At 48.6% G+C, this 23,562-nt stretch overlaps 1 protein-coding gene across 2 annotated transcripts; it reads left to right on the top strand.

Moving 5' to 3' along the window:
• The first annotated feature begins 272 nt into the window (after positions 1 to 272).
• Positions 273 to 20,085, top strand: SHOX2 (SHOX homeobox 2). Of its 2 annotated transcripts, none has more exons than XM_069618448.1 (5): positions 273 to 631; positions 2,987 to 3,195; positions 5,659 to 5,716; positions 7,155 to 7,243; positions 17,794 to 20,085. In XM_069618448.1, exons 1-5 carry the CDS (start codon positions 424 to 426, stop codon positions 18,049 to 18,051), a joined length of 822 nt encoding a protein of 273 aa, XP_069474549.1. In that variant the 5' UTR covers positions 273 to 423; the 3' UTR covers positions 18,052 to 20,085. The 2 variants fall into 2 exon arrangements, with proteins under 2 accessions (XP_069474549.1, XP_069474548.1); XM_069618447.1 differs by having other exon boundaries at positions 17,758 to 18,187.
• Positions 20,086 to 23,562: the final 3,477 nt, after the last annotated feature.

Raw genomic sequence — 23,562 nt, 5'->3', positions numbered from 1 at the left:
TGCCAGTCAGATGGAGGCTGGCCCCGCCCCCTGCCCCTCTCACTGGTTCCCCTGCATCCCGGGACACCCGCGCCCCCACCCCTAATTAGATTAATTAGGCCGCCTCGTCAGCCGGGGATCCGGGGCCAATGGCAGCGCGGGAGGCTGCAGGCCAGTGCTGGAGTGCCGCCGGCGCGGGGATGCGCTGCGGGAGAGGGGCTCAGCCACACTTCCGCGGGGAGGCAATGCGCTGAGAACAAGGGGCAGGCGCTGCAAAGTATAAATAGTGCCCGTGCCGCGGCGCAGCCCTGGCAGAAGAGCGCGGCTCCTCCCTCCCTCCCGCCCGCAGAAGTGTCCAGGTCCCAGGGCTCGTCCCCGCTGGAGCCCGCCCCTGCACCGCAGCGCGGAGGTGGCAGCAGCCGCGGGACCCCCGCAGCCCGGGCTATGGAAGAGCTGACCGCCTTTGTGTCCAAATCGTTTGATCAGAAGGTGAAGGAGAAGAAGGAGGTGATCACGTACCGGGAGGTGCTGGAGAGCGGGCCGGCCCGGGGCCAGGGGGAGGACGGGGCCCGAGGAGCCGGCAGCCGCTCCCCGGCGCTGGAGCTGGACCTCACCATCGAAAGGAGCCGGGACTCCCCGAAACTGACTGACGGTAACTACGGACCTGCCCTGCCCGCTCCGTGGACGGACCGGCCCACGCGGGCCCCCACTCCCGCCCCTGCGGAGGGACCCAGTCCCCCCGCAGCTCCCACTGGCGCGGCCGAGGATGTGGCGGCTCAAAGCGGCTCCGGGCGTCCGCGGAGAGCGCCCAGCCATCGCAGGAACACCTGTGTCCGCAATGTCCCTGCAATACAATAACTTCCATGTGTGTGCATGTAGTGCCTCGTGAAGCCCAGTGGAGCATTGATGTAGTCACGCTATGTTTACATATGTAAACACAACTATCGTGTGTAGTCGGAGCTATGAAATAATTGATAATATATACCTGGCATGTAAGCACGATATTAGCACGATTAGTTTTATACGTTCTAACTGATGTCTCCTGAGATATATATATTTTCGGTGTAATAATCGTTAAAGAAATATGTATGTATTTAGTTATACATATATGTGTATATCTACACATTTTTTATGCTTCCCTATACTTAAGTTTAGAGCATGTGTTGCCGCAATATAGTGTCCTTCCGGAGAGGAATTGTCGGGACGGCGCGGGTAGCCGGGGAACACGTGCGGTGGCCGCATTGTGCATCCCTCTTGTCTGGCATTTAGTGAAACCCCATCACGGTGTGCGTGAAGGGGCCCGAGTGGCGCTCCCCCGCACATGCATGGTGTGGCTGTCAGATTGGCCAGTGCACAACCTTTCGGTAAACAGCCAGAACACGATTGGGGTGGGGGCTGTGGCGGTGGGAAGACACTTGCCGACCCTGTGCACTGCACGGACGTGGGCAGGGGAACACCGCATGGTGGTGAGCACACGGCTACCCTTGTGGTCTTATTGAACCAGAGTACGCCTTGTATCATCGACCCTCAACTCTGCCTGTTTGGAAGCAAAGCTCTTCCTCAGCATCCGAAAACTAAAGTAAACTCCACAGAATCCGATTTGGGCCGCCATTGCAGCAGTTGTGTGGGAGTTTACTGTGTGTGTGAGGTGCCCTGTGCCGCCAGGCCAGCAGCATCCGGCCACGCGAGGGCGGGGTGTGATGTTGGGCTGCGCAGTTCCTGACCCGGGCGACCCTTTCCTTACTCAAACACGAACTCCTTCGCAGATTTGAATGTCAGGGCACTAAGCCGGGGCGCGGGCGGCATCTCTCCTCCCGAGCTATTTACTTTAGACCTGGCCTCGAGTGCCCTCCGTGCCCGGACGGATCTCATTTGCAAACATGAAACAGAAATGGTTTCATAAACAAATGCCCTGCACCGCACCTTGGAACCGTCGGGGTCCTGATGGAATCCATCCCTAAAGCTAAAGTGCAGCAGCAGACTGGGGGGGGGGGTGGCTATTCAGTACATTAATATGTGGCAGGCTCGCCTTATAATATTAATATCCTTGTTTTCAATGGCGCTTAATGCGTATTCCTCCCGCTTCTAAGCGGTACTAAAATAATATCGATCAGGGAGTAGGCCCTGCCGGGTCTCAAACGTGCCATATGCAGGCAGGCCCCATGTCTGAGGCTAGTGCACAAGGTTTCAGACAGGCACGTGGCTATGCGAGTGTGGGGGCATTGCACCGAAGTAGGTTCTAGGAGTAACGTGTCGGACCCCTTGAAAGCTGTTGCATTCGGCTTCGCAGTTTAAGCGGTAAAGTTGTCATTGGCGCTTCCACCTGCAACAGACCCCCGGAGACCCCACCTCTTCCGCGGGGCCAGGCGGAGCCTTCACCCCGAGCCCTGCTGGCTAGGCCTGTGGCTGCGCACCCCGCCTCCCCAAGCCGAGACCACGCTGAGTAACTGAGCGCACGCGACCCGTCCCTGCGGGAGCCATTAGCCTGACATTAGCCCGGGACAGGGTAAAGTGGCCTGGGAGATGGAGCCGTCTCCCGCGCCTTATATTTCAGCTGAATCTGCCCATGTGTTTTGTCGGCATTAATTATTTAGTGAGGGAAAGGGGTTCGCAGCATTTCATGAGGCTTGAGAAGCAACGCTGTACTTGGATGAAATCATTTGTCTGTAACGTTCGCCCATCTTTCTCCAGTGGCCCTTTTTAGGAGTATTATTGTACGAATATTGATTATTTATTTAAACGCACACACACACGAAGCTTTGGGGTGTGCTTTCTAGTGCAGTGTTTTTTTTGGTCACACCGTGCAGTGTCAGCCTGGGTGGTGGGATGCCATGTGTATGTCCAGGCTTTCTTTGGAAGTGGTAACGAGGCCCCGGTTGGCTTACCCGGCCGCATGCAGTGAAGGTGGGACCCGAGGGCACTGGGCCTCGCGCGGCGGCTCGAATGATAAAAGGCGGCGCTGTATCCGCGTGCGTGCTGAGCCCGATGCATTGTGTGCCCCTTACAGTGTCCCCGGAGCTGAAGGAGAGGAAGGAGGACCTGAAGGCGCTCGACGACGAGGGCCAGACCAAGATCAAGCAGCGCAGGAGCCGCACCAACTTCACTCTGGAGCAGCTGAACGAGCTGGAGCGGCTGTTCGACGAGACCCACTACCCCGACGCCTTCATGCGGGAGGAGCTGAGCCAGCGGCTGGGGCTCTCCGAGGCCCGGGTGCAGGTAGGCGCTGCTCCCATATTCCGCACTTGCCTGGCTCCATCACTCACACTCCACCTTTTCTCCTCCCTGGCCCGACATACTCCTCCTGCTGGCCCAGGCCACCCCAGACAATCCCAAACCAACAACCTGCTCACACCAACACTCCACTCTAGTGCAGATGAACAGGCCAGACAACCGTCTCTCTGGTGCACAGCAAGCCTGCGCACACCAACGCTCCACTCCAGTGCACATCAACACACCAGCCAGCCGTCTCTCTAGTGCACAGCAAGCCTGCGCACACCAACGCTCCACTCCAGTGCACATCAACACACCAGCCAGCCGCCTCTCTAGTGCACAGCAAGCCTGCGCACACCAACACCCCACTCCAGTGCACATCAACACACCAGCCAGCCTTCTCTGTAGTGCACAGCAAGCCTGCGCACACCAACACCCCACTCTAGTGCACATTAACACACAAGCCAGCCTTCTCTGTAGTGCACATCAAGCGTGCGCACACCAACACCCCACTCTAGTGCACATTAACACACCAGCCAGCCTTCTCTGTAGTGCACAGCAAGCCTGCGCACACCAACACCCCACTCTAGTGCACATTAACACACCAGCCAGCCTTCTCTGTAGTGCACAGCAAGCCTGCGCACACCAACACCCCACTCTAGTGCACATTAACACACAAGCCAGTGTTCTCTCTGGTGCACAGCAGGCCTGCACACACAACACCCCACACTAGTGCACGATAACACACCTACATTTCGTGAAACACAAGCAACGCGTTTTTTAAAGTAAACGTTTCGCATACACTTTATTCACCGATTTACTTGTTTTGTCTGTAAGGAAAACTGCCGATACTTTCAAGATGACCTACGGGTTCGATTGGTAATGTGGGTGGTGGGAGTCTGACTGGGGGGCGATGTGGCCTCTGTGTATCTAATAATCTCTGGGATTTCAGTTCAACTAGGCCCGGTATACGGGCGTTGTAGAGAAGCCCTCTGTCTCCGTGTAGCGCATAACCCACGCAGGCAACCTTAGTAGTGAAAGCTGTCCCGGGATTCTGATCGCACTGCATGCAAAGGACGCGAGGCCGGAATGGAACGCGTCGGCGGAGCCCTTAGGAACCCCCCTCCCTATAGAGCCACACGTGGGGGGACAGAAGTGGCGGGACTCGCCTGATTTATTCATAAAGCGGCCTGTTTTACAAGCGGCCTGTCCCGAAAGGGGCCGCGTGTGGCCCGGCGGAAGGCGCTGCAGGCCCCGAGCGAGCGAGCGCGGCCGTAACAGATACACTTTCAATGCAGACCCAGGAGGCCGCCATCTGCAGCGAGCGCGGCCCGGCCCCGGGGGACGCGCCCGAGTGTTGCAACACGATAAGGGCTCATGCCGGGCGGATTGCCCCCCCCTCCCAAAGGGCTAGCCAATCCCTCCCTGCTTCAGAAAGATGCGAAGGACATTATCACGCAGACAGTAAATCATACAATCTGTTCTCAACGGGCTGTGTCTGCCACGCAGCCCATTTCTGGTCCTTAAGTCGCTGCTAAACGGTGTCCACCTGTTTTGGTTCCCGTTTAGGACCAAGTGCAACTTGTTTTCACGGGTTCGAATCCCACCAGGGCAAACCCACCGCTTCATCCAGTTGAAGTCCATATAATTAAATTAAAACCCCAATTATTATAGCGCATAGAGGTTGGGGAAGTCCATTTGAAGCGCTCGACAAAAAGCTGTGGTGGTTTGGAAAATTGGCAGTCTTAGCGAGTCACGTGTTGGAGCGGTCGGACTTGGACACGTAGGGGGTGAACCGCTGCCATTATGTGTTGTTCAAACCAAGGGATCTTTTGCGCCCGTTATTAACCGCATTCCCTTTGGTGCTACAACACTGCGTTTAGAGAATTAGACGGTCTGTGCGTCTGCTTAAATCTCACACCCCGAACAGTTGCAGCCTCACGCACGATTGCAAATAATTATAGAAGCACACGCGTGCGTTCTATTTAAAACTCCAACGTATGTGTGTCGGCGTCTTTCATGCGCTTCACATTAGGAATGCTCCCATTTAAATTAAATTGCACATGTATTTGACATAATAGCCTACATGTCTTTACATGCGCGTTTTTCTTATGAATTTGACAAATCTCACAATACACCGAGTCATGAAAGGTCCCGAGCAGCCCCTCTGTTATCACCTTTGTGTTGGCTGCATGCTATGCCATTAGCGAGCGGGTTCACGGGCCGGTGTTGGATGTCGGGGCCTTCGGGGAGCCGGTAATGTGGGAAGACGGCACCGGGGAGGGGAGGGCGAGCTCGAAAGGCCGCTGGGGCAGCAGGAAGGGAGGCGGAGCGGCGGCCCGTCTTCTCCGTGCACGCTTGGATAAAGGCGCTATATAATGAACACATCATTATAATTACCTTGACACTCAGCCACGTGCACCCCCAGCCCTGCTCACCGCTTTGCCTTTCTGCCCTTGTTTCCTGCAGGTTTGGTTCCAGAACCGAAGAGCGAAGTGCCGGAAACAGGAGAACCAACTGCACAAAGGTGCGCGTCCCACCCACATCGGTGTCACTGCATGCCATCCCCTGCCGTGCATGCTGTCGCTGCCCCCTACGCATGTCTTCTGCACGGCATAGCCATGTACTTAGCATGGAGGCATTTCCGCATATATACTTTCTACTTCAGTAATACCCTTTTTTTTACACTAAACGGGTACCATGTTTTTAAAGTATTGGGTTGCTGCTTTGTGTACTGTGTGAAGACGGCGCACACTTTGGTCCTGATTCACAGAAACCTTTTATAATGGCGCAATCCCATAGGAAAACGTTCTGTGAATCAGGCCCTTTGTATAAATGGTTTGCATATTTTCAGTTCTGACCTAAATAAGTATGTTCATCGATTGTGCATGCAATCTATATTTTACATACTTTGCATACAGCAATTACATTTTAAATACGTTGCATAACACACTGTTGTACATGCGTTGCATAAACGTGATACATATATAATTGTGTGTGTGTGTGTGTTTATATCATACATAACTAGATTTTTAGATACTTGTTTTTAATAACGTTATTTTCATGATTTGCGTGGTTTATGACTCTGTTTGGTGTACCTCACACGAACACGCGATATTTGAGTACAGGCAGTTTATTTTCTAAACTTTGCATGAAAGAAAGTTATAATGGGGGGGAGGGGGCACCCAGATCGTACATACAGATGCAGGACATTTGATATGCTGCAAACACGGTTCGTGTGCACATCCTATTTCTAACCTTCTTCATAGAAGTACTCGCTTGGTATAAACATCGCTTATTTTATATTCTATGCATGCATGTAGTGCAGTTTGACCTTTACATGAAAACCATAATGTTTTATGCTTTCTCTGAAAGAACTGCATACTTTGCAGAAAACTACAATTTTTTGGTACATAGTGCATACAATATGTTTCATGCACTGTGCGGGGAAAGCTATATGTATGTGTGTCTACACACACACACATACACAGACACACACACTTTATATACATAGGACGATTTTCATAAAAGACTTAGTTTGACATATTGTGCGTGGACGCACCCTTTGGATATGGGGTCCCCGCAAGCAACACAAATACATTTTTCCCTCTTAGTTTTCATAATTGAAACGGTTTCATTAACGCTGATAAAGAGCACTATCCTTCATATCCATGACGTCATGATTGTGTGCATATATTGCACTGCATTAATACTTTGCATAATTATGCTTCCATTGTTTGAGCAATCTGCACAAAGGCACAGGAGCTGATCTTCCAATTGGATCGCGCCATTGTAAAACCGCCTATTGAAATCAGGCCCACGCTGTTTTGCGGCCCTTGCATGTGTGGGCCTGATTACGACGCGTGGGAATCGTGGCCAGCATTTGGAAGATTTGTGCAAAGGAGCCCGGCGTGTTGGTGTGTGGCGGTTGCAGGTCTGAACTGCTGTCTCTTTGCTTCTTGCAGGGGTCCTGATCGGTGCAGCCAGCCAGTTTGAAGCCTGCCGAGTCGCACCCTATGTCAACGTGGGCGCCCTCAGAATGCCGTTTCAGCAGGCAAGTACAACCCTTGTGTCAGCAGGCAGGTGGGTGGGTCACGGCCCCAGTTTTGAAGGTGGGTGGGCGGCCCGTACCAGGGATACACGCGCCCACACCCCCTCCCCCCACGCATACAGTACCGCCTGACAAATCACACACACCCCCAGCGGGTCCACCGGGACAAGGGCGTGCTCGCGAACCAGTCCGCGGACCCGATTTATTAGCGCCGCTAAAGGAAGCAATTATAAACGGGCGTCGTCACGCCTGCAGTCTGTCACACACGGCGTATGGCTTGCACATGCCCCGTCACATGACCCCGCCCCCAAACCAGACGTCACACAATTTACGTTTGCCCATCATCTTAACATGTCATTTAATACGAAAGATCCAATCACAGCAATATTCGACCTCCTCCCAGACCCATTCCGTAATCCAGTAAGGCACCAGCATTAAGGATTAGGGGGTTCGGCGTGGCACATACGCTGCTCTGCTGCGCCCCCGTTTCATCTGCTTTGCGGACTCGTGTTATCCGCGCGCTGTGCACTGAGCAGCCAGACCAAGGAAGCGCCAAGATTCCACTCTCGCACAACACAATTACAGATGGTTTTCTTATGCACGTTTGGAAATCGCCGACCACGTCGACCGACATATACGTGATGCGCTTTAGTAGACATTGGTCCACAACATGGTGCCACTTTTAACCCCTCCTTCCCCGCACGCGGGGCTATCCATGGCACCGCTTTGTGCAACGTCTTAACTTTTCATCCCTTTTATAACGCACACAGATCTTGTAATGCACGGGTGCATGCTTAAAATGGCGATACCTGGTTGAGCCCTTTCTGTGAAATGCACTTTCCAAAACCCCACATTATTTCATAGAAGGGCTGCCGTGGAATGTTCACATAGAGCATTTTTGACTAAATCAATTTAAAACATGGGACAGCTCAATTTGGCATTTTTTAGTACGCACACGTTTTTTACTGCGACCATTGCGCGCTTTTTCAAATGGTGCAAATTTGTTCAGCGATTTCTGAGAGAAGGGGTTCGACATAGATAACACGTATTTATATATTGGCTGTGTGCGCAGTACGAAACCATCCCTGCTCACAGCACCATGGTATGCGCAGCAACACGCCGTATCACACAGACTCCTTAAGCGCACGTGCGAAGAGGGTGTGATTTCGAACCGGAGTGACTTGCGTAATATGCAATAACGGAGCAGAGGCGGCCCCAGGGCAAGGTGCCTTTACACAAGATTATTGCTGGAAAGAGTGAGGGGTCCTGTGTGATGAAGGGGTGCGGATAGCCGCAAGCACCGGCACTAGGTCCGGCGGCGCTCCTTGGAGGCGTGGGGGTCGGCCAATCGGTCGAGCGGCGGGATGACGACATTATACGGCGTTACCGCTCGGTGCTACCAGAAGTTTCCAGATGGCAGGGTCTCGGGTGAACAAGAACGGGGAGTGAAGTGGTGCTCCCCCTTTTGTCCCAAAGCTCACAAGACTACCTTTGGCAGGAGTAAGACTAGGAACATAAACCAGGGAATGGCCCCAAAGTGGAAGGCAGCCACTTGTTTTTTGCTGCACTATATTTGTGAGGACCTAGCTGACACAACGCCTATTAGCCTGCACCCAAGCATGTCCTCATTTTGATATGACATGGGGTATCTTGACATTTCACGTACTATGTTCCACTCTTCACTACATGGATTCTGTGGATATCTTGTTTCACCTTTGGGTATTTACCCAAAATATGGGAGGCTACATTTTTGCAAACAAAGTGGGGTCTGGGAATCTCTCTACCAGCACGAACACAGCCCAATGACCTGTTCTTGGGTGAATAACCCCTGGGAGAGACTCTACAAAGTCTTTAGCTCACTGTCCTTTTCACAGAGAAGAAATTTCCCCGCATATCAGCCTTTGTCCTGCCCAGGGGCAGTCCAGCGCCGAAATGCTAGGCAATTCTCCTCTGAACAAGAGTTCCATCAGTAACCCCATACACGTGTTTCAGCCTTGTTGGGCATCATCAGTGAGGTGAAACTGTTGCCTCTCTAAGAACAGTGAGCAAGGGGTCCACGTCTGGATTGCCCTGTTAACTTAGGGTGAAACCTCAAAGTTAATGTATGCAAACAAAGGGGGGTCTGGGAATCTCTCTACCAGCACGAACACAGCCCAATGACCTGTTCTTGGGTGAATAACCCCTGGGAGAGACTCTACCAAGTCTTTAGCTCACTGTCCTTGCTCAGCCTCGAAAGAGCGTTCCTCACAAGTCTAGAGCACCCCCCTATTTCTCGAACCCTCGTTCTCTTATTCCCTTTCTGTCTCGCACGCAGATTACCTTACAGACTCTGTCCCCACGCACAAAGCTTCTTTGGACCAAACATTTACAAGTTCAAATAGCAATAGACCTGCATCACCATACAGAAACCGCCTCCTTGAAGGTTTCCTTAAATAGGAACGACCCTATGCAATCCTCTAGTTTTTCCAGGAGCACGTTTCCGCGTCATGCAAGCGTCTTTCAGTCACGCAAACCAATGATTCGCATCCAAAGTCAAACGACATCCGCTTTTGCGGTATATAATCTGTGCCATGCTGACACGCCGTTCACGTACATCCCACGTGTACATGCCCTGCCCATGCCAACATGCTCACGCACTCCTAAAATCCTTGCTGTGTTTACCCATATGCCCCCCCAGGCTCACTGCGATGTGCATAAAGTAATGACTACCAAAGTTCACTTCCACGTGCACGCGTTTCTCGGATGCAAACAAATCCGAAGAATATACAGTGTTCAAAGACTCTTCTATGGTCAAATTCCTGATGAACACAGATGCCACCCCGCCTACCGTCTCCCACGCACTTCTCTCCCCCATACAGACACACCTACTTGACAGTCCTTTCCCCTAAATACATGTGTCCCCTATGCTTAAATGTCCACCTTGCACATATTCACCATTCATACATACATTCCATTCACACATTTCCCAGCCCATACACGCGCTCCCCCACACAACTTCTCATTTTCATTGCCCCATAACCCTCTATTGCCTTGCACACCTTGCTCCTTCTGTGTATATAGCCTCCTGTCTCCACTACTGTGCTCTGACTATACACAAACACCCAGTGCTGTAAGTAGAGTTGAAAAGTGAGGGAGTCTAAAACTATCCCAACACAAAGCTTAGTTGGAGGTGTGACTTAGGAAGCTTAAGTAACCAAGGAACTTGTTAAAAAGTGTTGTTTAGGACCAGTCACAGTTTCCTGTTTACAATAACACATATTGTTGCTTTCCTCATATAATTCTTTGCTAGACAGATTTGAAGAGGCACTGTTGGAATGTCCTTTAGGAAGTTCCTCACATGAGTGGGAGTTCTTGTCCCTAAAGGGGGAGTCTCTCCCGATGAGGTCCCACTTGCCTCGACCCCTAGGGAGGGTATAGCAGAGCGGGCTCCCCTGCCTAGCCTCACTGAGGGGGGTCTGCCCTTCGGACAGAAGGGACGAATTCCTGCGATTCATCACAATGCACATACTCTTCACACTACAAAAACTTCATCTTTACAAATACATCTCCCCAAGTCACCTATTACCAGACATAAAATATCCACCCACGTGTACAAAGCCCTCCACCCCCACCACCAGAATTCAAATCGTGCCCCTTGTGTTGGTGGGTCATTATTCCTTGATAGGGCAGTGCCCTTAGGCTGCGAAGCTGGGGGATAGATCAACACTTCTGGTGTAAACAATCTTGTCTCAAGCCGATGGAGCAATGTGGGTGCTTGTACAGGCAGCAGGAACCATAGCGTCAGTCTACGTTGCCTGTCTGGTCCTCACCACATCAGACATCACTATGAGCCAACATAAGGAAAATAGTAATGCAATTTGGTTCATGTTATCTTCCACTTCTCAAACAGTTGCTCCTGCTCACACTTGAAAACTAGTCAACCTTTTCTTTAGAGGTGGAAACATGGCTTCATTTGGCCCGGGATCTAATATTTCCCACCGTTTTGACCAAAGAATATCAATTCTCTAATAATCACCAGTGGAATATTTTTTAATAATTTCCGTTTACCAGCGCAATCTCCCTCTTTGAAAGTGTCACATGTCGGCTCCCCGCCAAAAATGTTTGATGAATCCTCTGTCTATTAATCTCGGGTCACTTCTTAGTAACTCATTTACATAGACACCCACATCACTATATGTATATTCCCCTATATGTGCCTTCCCAGTACAAATGCTTTATCCTTGCACATATGTTGGTGTTGCAGGCACCATATCGCAATTCTGCATCACACATTTACAAATAATTATGAGCATACTTTCTTGCACAATCTTCTCATAATCCACAACATACTCCTGCCCTACACATTGAAACCGGCGGGATAGTTATGTACATTTATCTTTACTTCCCTTGTCTTACGAGTAAGAAACACCCCATCCATGAAAACACTTTACGCACATCTTCGTTCCTGTATCATCATCCACCCCCAACTGCCATCGTCACTCCTCAGGCACACCACATGTAAGTGCTCCTTTGCTTATTCAGTCCCACACGTTCATTAAGGGACACCGCTCTGCACACTCACTCAATCTCTCACTCACTCAATCGCTCTGACTCTCTGCTTTACTCCGAACTGGGCAGGCACTGGGAGCCAGGCAGGAGAGGCGGGCGAATTTCTATCAAACCTTTTGCTGCAAGGCCACTCCTTATGTTTCTTAATTGCAGGCTCAGACAGCCCTGTAAAAGGGCTCCCTGCAGGGCTTGGATACTGTGATTAAGAGACAAATGGAATCGTGGGTCAATCAAAAGGCAATGTGCCCGCCTCAACTTTTTGTTTCTTTATCAGAGGTGCCAACCCTCTCTGAAAGCCCTTTCACCCAACGGACCCATGAGATGAAAAGTCTGCCTGCAGGGTTTGGTGCATTTTGCTTAGGAAACAAAAAGGCACTACTATCATACTTTTTTGGTACAGCGTCACTTCATTTGTTTTCTTCATCCAAAGCATCGACGCCCTCAGGTAGCCCTTTTTGCTAGAAAGTTCCCAGTGAAAGGGCTGCCTGGCACCTGCAGGGCTATTTGGGGGAGCCCTGAAGAGACCAGGCTTGAGAACAGTTTTTGGAGATTGCCTGTGCTCTGTCCCGATTAGCCCTGGTCCTCATCAACCCCTGCATACCGACACACAAAACCTACAGACCATGTCACTGTTGTCCCATAAACATGGACACCAGTACCCTTTCTGTAGACCAAGCCACCTTCCCACACATGCAGAATCTAGCCTCTGATCTACATTCAGAAAAATATCTACTTAAGCAACACATTCATAATCTTACCCCTTATACTCTCGCTGATGCTATTTCATCTGCATGGTCTGCTTCTTCAATTTTTCTATTACTTCTGTGGTTTCTTTTGTTGTTCATTTTTGGTCTGCAACTTTGGACGCTTTGTCCTGTATCCACCCCCTTTTCACCAAAAGTGAAACCATCTTGTCCATAAAGATGAACGTAGATGGTCTAAGATAAGTGTTGTTGATTACCAACTTTTTCCAATCGTTTTCAGACCTATCCTCATTCCCTTAAACAAGCCAAGGTTGATTCATTTCAGTCCCTTATTCAGTCACAATGTTCTTCTCGTAGATATCGCTTTTGCAACTTGCATACATTATTAACCCCATTTTCTTTCTCCATCTTTTGTGCATAATGATTTTGCAAAGTATTTCTTGGTTGAAAAAAAAAATCGAATGGCATTATTTTGTTCTGACTCCTTGCCTTCTGTTTTCAATTACTGCAATCTGATTCTTTAACCTGTGATTATCCTTTGTCCTCATTTGATTTTATATCTGAAGGGATGTTGGGTCTGTTATTGCTCACTCACATCTTACTGCTGCTCCTTACGATCCACTTCCCGCCTCTTTAATTACAACTGTTCTACCTTCATTTGTTTCTGTGACAGCTACTCTCTTTAAACTTTCTTCATCCCCAGGATCCTTCCCAGATTCATTTAAAGTTGCTACTCTTATTCCTTTATCAAGGAAACCAGCATTGGACCATTTAGAACTTAGAAATGTCCAATCAATCTCTCTCTTCTACTTTATTTGTCTAACTTTTAGAAAAAGTTCTTTACTCTGATTGCTTATCTTTATCTTCACAATCTGTTTCCTCCTTCTCAATTCGCTTTTCATCCAGATCACTTCACTTGGCCTGCTCTCCTCTCTAACTCTATCCTTCCTTCTCGCCACTTGAGGCTACTCTCTATTTTGGTTTAGTTTGATCTTAGTGCTGCTTTTGATACAGTGGATCACCAGACTTTGCTCTATAGGCTTTCACCTTTGTGGATTGGTGGTACTGTTTTACAATGGTTGTCTTCCAATTTGTCTAACCATTCTTTTGTTGTGCCTTGGAAGGGCCTTTCCTCATGGTTTCACCCTTTTTGTGCGTGGGTCCCACAAGGGTTCCGTTTTGGGTCCTCATTTAACTTCTACACTAATCCTCTTTTGGCTGCCAAGATTTCAGATTTTGGATTCTAGGCTTATTTTTGTGTCTGTATTTTTCATCTTTTAATGCTGCAATCCAGCGTTTATCCGCTCATTCTGTGGCAATCAACTCTTGGATGGAAGACGAAGCTTATTTTTCCCTGCCTCTATTTAGATTCAGCTGCCTTCGTTTTTATTTTCTTCCCGTTTAGCTCCCTGTTGGACAACACTCTCGTAATATCAATTGTATGTTTTAATCCTCTTTTTCCTTACAGGCTGTTTAACTTTAAGAAAAAAAAATCTTTTGTTACCTTTTCTCCTAAAATTCTGTTACACACTTTGATCCTTCCAAGTCTTTATTATTGCTGTTCTCTTTGTGCGTCTTCCTAACTATGCCTTTCTTACTCTTCGTTTTACTTTGCATGCTACTATTAAAACTTTGTTTGATTTTCATCCTTCTAATATTTCTCATTTGGCTTGTCTGTGTTGGCTTCCTATTAATTTAAGATTTGAGGGTCATTCTCTGTTTGGTTTTTAAATGCGTTCATGCTTTAGCTCCTGGTTACCTTTTTGTAGTTTTTTTTTTTTTTTTAATTATCCCATAAGACTCCACTTCTCGGGTTCCTTCTTTCGATCCCACATTCTCCATGTGTTCCCCTCATTTTCTGTCATTTCACCTTTGGCACTTTTGGGGAATTCTGTTCCCTTAGTCATTTGTTCTTGTTTACATTTAATTCAGTTTAAGAAATGTTTAAAACTGATTTTGTGCATCATGCTTTTCCTCATGGTGCTAGCTATTGATCTGATTTATTTTGCTTTATCTTTGTATAGTTCTTTATTATATCACGTATTGTCAGCTGATAGATTTGCGTACAGATTAAAAATTGTACAGTGCTGTGGATAAAAGGGCTATTTAAATTGTATGAATAAACACGTCATCAAAGTGTGCACTTGATATTAAATCTCATTGCTGTGTTCTCTCTCTCCCTCTCTCCTTTCTAATAATCGTTACTCTTCGTATATACAAATTTTCCATCCAATTTGCACATGCCACTCCAACATAAAATGAACACTACTTACTATGTGAGGGCTTTGGTATATCGCCTGCCACACATGGGCTGTGCAAGGGGGCATGGCCTGCCCAGGCGAAGAGTGAACACACACAGGCCACATTTTTTAAAATCTCACAGCAAATCATAAATGCACTCCCAAAAATGTGACATTACATATATTACACACTATCAACAATTTCCACATAATACACAACCTATTCTGCTGGCAAGTGGTGCAGGCGGACTATGGCTCCCCGCCCCTCTGGGACGATGCATGATGGTGAGGCCCTGTCCCCTCCCCACTATGCCCTTCACAGGAGGCATCACCGGGAGTCAGCCACCCTTTCTTACTGGGTCCAGCTGCCCCCCGGTCACAGAGTCTCCCAGAAAGGAATCTTTGTCCCCATGGTCCTCCCCCACCGACCCCCCCTGCTCCTCATAAAAACAGGGTGGGCCGGGTGGGAAAAAAACCTGCAGGTGTCTTGAGGGCTCCAGGCGGCAGTGCAGGCATGGCAGGACAAGGTGAAGACCTGTGCTCGCCTCGTCATCCCCCAGGGCACTATTTATGCTCCCAGGATTGGCGCTGTTGCGCCCCTTGCCCCGCTGTGCCTGTGCCCACGAAAAAACGCCTTCCCGTCCCCCCTACTGGGAAGCCGGTTCCGACCGGCATCCGCCTGCACCTTCTCCCCCGTAATTGTGAACTTTTCAATTTTGCACTCCACCTTGCAAACATTCCCTTCTCATAAATGCTGTGTTTCAGTGCCCTTCCCAGAGACGTAGAACGGGTAGTGCCTGAGCACGCAAGGCCCACCCAAACTCTGTGAATGCCTACTCGGCAACGCTGTGTGGGCATTTACAGATGTAAATGTCACTGTGGTGGGCCCAACTACATTAGCTTCAGGCCCCACTTGTTAGATAATCCTGGTTACGCCTCTGGCTTCTGAAAGTGTCTTTTTGTCTTGTAATTATCCCAAATTCACACCCCCATCCCAGCACAGTCTACTCAAGCAACACAGTGGAGTAATGCCCTTTACATGGATGTATTGTAGCCTTGGAATAACACTCACCCCTCCAGTACACCATCCATGTGCGTTTCACTGACTCTGCTCAAAAACACCCATCTGTTAGTTATTTATATGCATATTCATTGCCATACAAAATTCCTCATTTTTAACAAGACGCATTCCACTCAGGTGACCTCCCAGCTTGTGCCTTTTCTATTCGTTAATGCACCCCCAATATCGCATGCTCATCCAATTGTGTACACCTGCTCCTCTGACACCCATATGCATAGCCATGCTTGTTTTGCACCCAATGTAATAATGTGCCATGTTCACAATAATTGATTCCTTCGTACTCTTTCTTCTGTGCCCAACTCTCATTAATCATCGTAAGCAAAGTTGTGCGATTTTACACACTACCTCAGTGCAGCCACTTAATATACACACCATCGTCCTTCCACACACCCTCTCACAAATAGTTTCTCCCCATTCTAATTCTCTTCTTCTCAAAGGTACACTTTCCAGTCATACCAACACGTCCTCTCTAATGCACATTCTCAATACACCTTTGCGACCTCACACTTTTTCCCATGCACACGTCTTCTCATTCACACTTAACCGCATTTGTATACACTAACCCGTGGTTATATTCCTCCCCGCACGTGACCCCAAAATGCATGTTGTAGGCGCACGTAAATAACTTTCACACACACAAAAAAGTATTTTCTATCCCTCTCATTTCAAACGTGCTCCTTTGGTCTCTTGTTCATATTCATTCCCCGTCTTTGACTACTGCAGTGGTGATTTGGCACAGCATTAGAAACATTGATCAACATATTAACAAATACATTCCCCAAACCTCTGCACCCCGTCGTGCCCTCTTTCTCACCCATACATGTCTTCAAATAATCCCCTGCCCATGCATATTACCTTACCGGATACACACTGCCACCTGCACTGCCTTCCATATAATGTTCTTGCCCATCGTATACAATATCTTGTATCTTCTAGCGTTCCCCTCATTTTAAAACGAATTCCCCCATTCACACTGTTACCGTTTCATGCAAACTCCCCTTCATGTACACCCCAGCCCCCATTTTGGCCCCATGCAATAGTTCTGCCCTATGCATTCACGCACAGCCCTTCCCCTCGTGCTCATGTACACTACAGCCGCCTGTTGTATATTCCCCTCTCCTAGGCACGCCCCTTAATTCACTATATTCGTCCCTTTGTGCACAAGTCCCCCAAATCGTGCAAATGTCCAGATTGTGCACTATGTGTCCCTCACAAAGAACCCTTCGTGTACACACCCTCATACGTGCAGAATTTCTCCCGCTAGTGGGCCAAATGCACAACCCTCCATGACACACATTCCTTCCTATCTTTTTTGTGCATTCCTATATTCCTCGTGTATTTCTCTTATCTACTCCCCCTCCCCACAGCCTTCCCCTGTTAACACGACACCTGTTCCCCTTACCGCCTTTTATTCCCGTTGTGTACACCCAAACCAACAAGTATACACATGTGTGTACCATCCCTCACTCTTAGATTGTTATACGCGCATGCACTCCCGCCCTGTGATGTATGCACAAACCTTCCCAGCCAGGTGCCTCTCCAAATGCACACGTCCATCTATGTATATCTGTGCACAAGAATGTTATTGAAATCCTCCACCTGTCATTACAGTTCTTAACCTCTAGCATAACCCCCTTTGTCTTGCACACTCTACCTCTTGTACAGTTTTGTCCACTCCCCCTTGCACAAACCCTATTAATAAACGTATTCTCCCTCAAGCTCACCCGTACTTTCAAGAGAATACCTACTCGTGGAATGATCTTAAAATATCAGTGCATGCATCAACATTGCACCCCTTAAAAAGTACTAACCATTCCCACCTTTGCGCACGCTCCCCACGTGCGCAATCTACACACACGCTCACAGACACAACACTCTCCATTCAGTCCCAGGTGTTAATGCTCTTCTCCTTTTTGTCTTGTCTCCTGGCCGTATACCTTTTAGGATAGTCATTGCAACGTGCCGCCCTTCTCCTTTCAGGTTCAGGCACAGCTGCAGCTGGACAGCGCAGTGGCGCACGCGCACCACCACCTGCACCCGCACCTGGCCGCGCACGCACCCTACATGATGTTCCCCGGGCCGCCCTTCGGACTCCCATTGGCCACGCTGGCGGCGGAGACGGCGTCGGCTGCGTCAGTCGTGGCCGCGGCGGCGGCGGCCAAGACCACGAGCAAGAACTCCAGCATCGCCGACCTGCGGCTCAAGGCCAAGAAGCACGCGGCCGCGCTGGGACTGTGACTGGCAGCGGAAGGGCCCCGCGCCGCTCCTACGTACTTCCGGTGCCCGTATCTGTGAGCCGGAAATGGGCTGCCACTCGGAGAAGGATTGGGTTGTGATCAACGGTCGGCCTGGAAAGACCAAGAAAGGTGGCAAAACAGGCCCAAGCATGGAGATGCTCTGCGCACAGCTAGGTTCCCTGAGGACGAATAAACACCACTCTTCAGGCCTGCTTCCAAATCTGGGAACCTAGGCCATGTTGTGTCTTCACAGCCCTCCATCCAATCCATGGCCCACTGTTCATCTACAAAATGCAGCGAGTGGTGAAATCTTCATCTAGGCAAATTCCTCTGATGCAGTTCTTATTCTGAGGAATCTGCAGTGACGACCTTGTCAGCACATTTCAACCGCTTCCCTCTGATCAATGACCTGAGGTGCGTTTCACTGCTCTTCCTGCACGTGCATCCTGGGTGAACTGTGGCATTGACGCCCACAGCAAGGACAGCCAGCACGACCCCATACGCCATGCTAGGAATATGCAACAGTAAACCACTGACAACAGTTCGTTTCTGTCATCATAGCCCTCATGGGCGAGCACGTATCAAACAATATATTCTTCAATGTTTACCCGGCCACAGGCACTTCCATAGAAACCTGCAGGATAAGGTCCATGCTTGGGACCCCAGGTGCCGATGCTCGTCTATCAACACGTGTGTCCTTGGTAAGCCCAGGAAGGAATGCTCGGCGTTGACGCGCACAGCAAGCCATAGGCCAAAATCCATCCAACAACACAGGAGTACATAGCAACCCCTGGGCCTATGGCATCTAATGCGAGCAGCATCCATGGCAACCCGTGCGTCAACATTCAGCAAAACACTGGCCAATGTGGAATACACGTGGTCTTTCGTGGCACACGGGGGCGTGTGGAAAAACCAACTGCCAATATGTAGAAAATCACGCTGGGGAAAAAAAGAGCAGATTATATTTCTACACAAGATATTCGACAGACGATGGGCAAATAATTGAGTAACTGATCATCGAGTTTTTTTTGTATGTGACAAAAAATGTCACTTGAGGGAGAGAAAAATGATGCGAATAACATTATTTAAGAATCAGATTAAGGAGAAATGCAGCCGGCAAATTCACAGGTTTTGCACTTGACCCTTTTCTGCAAGTTCACTTTACTATGACAAGTTTGATAAGCGAGGCGGGCCCTCCTGTTACCATGAACCAGATCCTCGTGTTTCCCGAGCACTCCTGGAAGAGCGGCTGGGGAAAAAGAACGAGAGAGACACGATGTCTGGGTGAATTTATAAATGAGGAAAAAAAAGACTCCGTGCACAGAACGGAAGAGTTCTGCTTTGCATGTACTTACTTGTATGTCATAGATGGCGTCACTTGAACCACGTGCACTTCACCCTCATGTAGTAGAACGAAATGTGTCAAATCAAATATTTTCAATTTAATTTGGAGCGAAATCTGTGCTCGCAGCAATGGGTTCAGAGCACAGTGCTCTTCACATTGTAGATCCCAGGGGGATGATGTGGGGGTTCGAGGACACTGCTGCTGCGCTTAGCTCCTCGATCCCCAGGTGCACCCCACGGACAGGGCGCGAGCCACCCCTCCTCTCCACGCACCCCAGGTACTGGGCACCGGCAGTAGAACATGTGATAAACAAGCAGCAAAGTTTATTTTGGGTAAATTGCGAACTGATTAATGGGGCGGCTGGCGGTTAACAACAGCGTCTAATTTGGAAAAAGACCTGTGCACCAACCTTGTGATTTATTTTAAATGCACATAAATATTTAATGTGGGGGCATCCCGAAGTCGATATTTTTTAGCCCCGTTTCTTATATATGTAAAATACATTACAACAAAGGCTCTTCACTGAATGAACCGTGAACGGGCTGTGTAAACTATTTGTTCTCCGTGAAAACAAATTATTTATATTTTCTGTATTTTTTTCTATTGCGATTTTAAGTTATTTTGAAACACGAACGAATAATGTTGTTGCATTGCATTTGTTGTAAGTACAATATATTTTATTTCACTCTTGTTGTTTCGCCTTTTTAATGCCGACCTATTCGTATTCAGCCTTTGGCTGTTCGATGCACTATCACGGCCACAGAAACGCCGAAATATGTTATTAAAAGAACTTGATTTTTGGTAAAGCTGAGTTTGCCGTTCCCCTCCACCCCAATTGCTCTGAAGGATGAAATGATGAGTTTAGCCCTGCCGGGCTTCCAACCTGGGACCGATAGCATTCAACCATGTTAACTGAAAGAGCTGTCTAGCCGTCTCACGATTTTACCTTCCGAATTCATATCCGATTGTTTGCATTTGCTAAAGGTTTCTTTTTGCAGCTGGCTTGAAAACGGAAATATGACCACCGAGATGGGGTTGTAATGCATTGACAGACTGCTCTTTGTGTTGCATTTTTGATATGTGCAATAGGGATGGTGAAATGAAAAAAAATATTTAAGCCCCACCCCCAAAATCAGATACCGGAAAAAAAGCGGGGAAGCTTGTAGCTTTCAGTTGATGTCTCCCATGGGAATATTGCTGCCCACTTAAACATTTAGGCACCTAAGCAGACAGAGCGCTTTCGTTACTCTGTCAACAAACAGCAAGGAGCTTTCAGACAGCAGCGTAATATTTTCATAAAGCCAACAATGCACGAACATCGGGTTCTTTAAATGTTAACTACTTGTGATAGACTGTGGAGTGAAAGTAAATCCAGCTGTTGTCAAAGGTATAACACGCGCACACTAGGAGGGGATATTTATTTTGCATTCTGTACGTTTGCTTTAAACAAAAAAACACATTAAATACGTTTATATTAAGTACTGATTTTTGATTTTAGTAGGAGTACAGGAACTGTGGGATAGCTCAGTGGGGTTAAGCGCTTGGTGGTAAATTCAGATCCCACCAGAGAAGACTGCGGGTATGATTTACAAAAGCGTTTTCAATGGGAAATCCCGTTAAAAACGCCTTGCAAATCAGGCCATACTGGTTTCATTACAGGTCTGGTAATAATGAAAATGAGTGTGTTTTAAATGCCTCCTATTTTTATCTAAATACAAATACCACCCAATTGCAGGAATTTATTAGGAGGCCATTCACCCCTTGCAATGTTTTCTATGTTGCCGTATAGTACAGGTTATTCACCCTTTGCAGTATTTGCAATGTACCCAATGCCTTCAATGTCCATGTTTTTCCCAACCTGTAAACGAGCGTTTTTTTTTAATAGGACTTGTTTAAAATACTACCATTCAAAGTCGTTACAAACATTGATTGTGTTAACTATAACATCTATTTATTCAGACACCTGCAGTCACATCTGTTTGTGTTCTGCATGATACAAATGCAATTTAGCCCATCGTTTCAAGCAGGACCTCTGGAGGTACTTGAGGTTGGCTTTTCGTACGTTGGTTGTGTAGCGCGTTTCTGCCGAGATGTAGAGCTCCAAATAAGCATTGCTGTTGTACTGCGCACTTTTCTGCTACACCATCCCCTAGGTTTTAGTCATGATCCGCACGCAGGAAACACGTGTGTTGCATTTGACTAAGCAGTTTGGGTGTTAATCCTATGGGGTGCAATAGGCCCGTGTCTATCACCCTTCCAACTCGTGTACAATAGGGCAGCATTTTGCGTTCCGATGTTTAAAATGGCAGGCCACACAACTGTACTTGGGCTGTCATTACTGGGCTATAAAATAGCAGGCCACATAACCGTACTTTGGCTGTCATTACTGGGCTATAAAATGGCAGGCCACATAACCGTACTTTGGCTGTCATTACTGGGCTATAAAATGGCAGGCCACATAACCGTACTTGGGAGGTCATTACTGGGCTCTAAAATGGCAGGCCACATAACCTTACTTGGGGGGTCATTACTGGGCTATAAAATGGCAGGCCACATAACCGTACTTGGGAGGTCATTACTGGGCTCTAAAATGGCAGGCCTCATAACCATACTCGGGCTGGCCCGGCCGGGCTATCGTCTGCGCAGGCATCCAAAAGGAGACATGGCCTCGCGTGCCAGAAAAAGTGCTGCTAAAAATCTGTCAATTTAGCCACCAAGCACCGAGCCAACAATTACTACCTTTTTATAATTCAGAACCGCGCGCAGGATGAACACAACAAAATGTCAGCACAGCACAAAACACGCAATCCCCGGGAAACGAGGCCCTGTAAGCGTGCCTCTTGATGTCTGCTTGTTATTCATGCCCTCCCCATTACACCCGTGACCCCAGTGTGGGCGGGGAGGGCCTCAGCTGCAGGTGGCGTGCATGGGGGATGATTGGGTTGCCAGTCAGCAAGCACAGACCGACAGGTCTGCACCAGGTCTCCCAGGGCCTGGTAAGCACTGCTGTGAAACGCTATTCCCAGTAAATTAAAACAGTGCAATTATGGGCCCCAGTCCCCCAAGCCAGAATCAATGCGTGAAAGGAGACACCACGGAAAGAGAACACAATGCTTTCAAGAGGCACATGGAGTTTTTACGTGGAGTTTTTTTGTTAGTGTCTTTCATTTGATGTCCAAGTTGACAGTAAACACATAACTTAAACTTAATTTCTGTGACAGGAAAGCACCGAACATTGCGTACTAATGTGACAGGCCGCGAGAGTTCGTTTTTTGGATATGGGATGGACCGGATTACTTCGGGCAAGCTGGCAGAACAGCTAGAAACCATAAACGCAGGCCACGCCGTGACGTGCTGTGTAATGGCCGGGGTACTAGTGAGTAATAGGGTGGGAACAAAGAGGATGGGGGAAGTAGCAGTACACCGGCCTAAACGTGTGAATAAGCCCCAGCCTACGTAACGAATTAAAAGGAAAGGTCGAATGGCGTGTCTGACCTTTTCGGTACCATGTGTTGGGACGCCGAGTTAAGAACGCTATACACAAAGGGCAGTGTCCCATGGGAGCGCCCGACTTCTGCCTGAGATACTAGGGTCTATAGATTGCTGGTCTCGGATGTAAACGCGGCTCCCGAGTGACGCCTCGTGGCCCCACCTCAAGACTGGATCTATACGTCTGTACAGACGCGCCCTCACTGTCTGTGCTATTTCTCTATACAACCTTGCAGAACTTGCCTTCTCTCCCCCGTTCGGTCACCGTACCGTTTTATCTAATATTTGTTTGCACGTTCTTCACAATTTGAAGAAATTGCATTCTTTGTCAAACTAGAACACAACAATGCAGCAGGCCACCGAGTCACCAGCCTACAGCGGATTACCGTATGAACTAGCACATCCCAGCCCCTACAAGGCTACACCCTAGAACGTTTTAGATTAATAAACCCCGAAACCCGAGTATAACACATGAAGTCAAAATCTACATCTTCCTACGTCAACGGCTGGGCTGCAGTGGAGAGCCGTTTCCCTCTTGCCCTGGGCCGCACTCCCCTAGCGATCGCGCGTCTTCTTGGGTTTATTGGTAACCTGCAGGGACAGACGAGCCACAAAGAGGCGTTTCCTGTGGCATCCTCCACAGGATAGAGTTCAGCTGTCCACACACGTTTTGGCGAG

The sequence above is a fragment of the Ambystoma mexicanum genome, chromosome 10 (assembly GCF_040938575.1).
Source record: "Ambystoma mexicanum isolate Mex_15411 chromosome 10, UKY_AmexF1_1, whole genome shotgun sequence".
In the NCBI taxonomy this organism is placed as follows: domain Eukaryota; kingdom Metazoa; phylum Chordata; class Amphibia; order Caudata; family Ambystomatidae; genus Ambystoma; species Ambystoma mexicanum.
The sequence above is the reverse complement of the archived record's forward strand: the minus strand, read 5'-3'. Positions and strand labels throughout refer to the sequence as shown.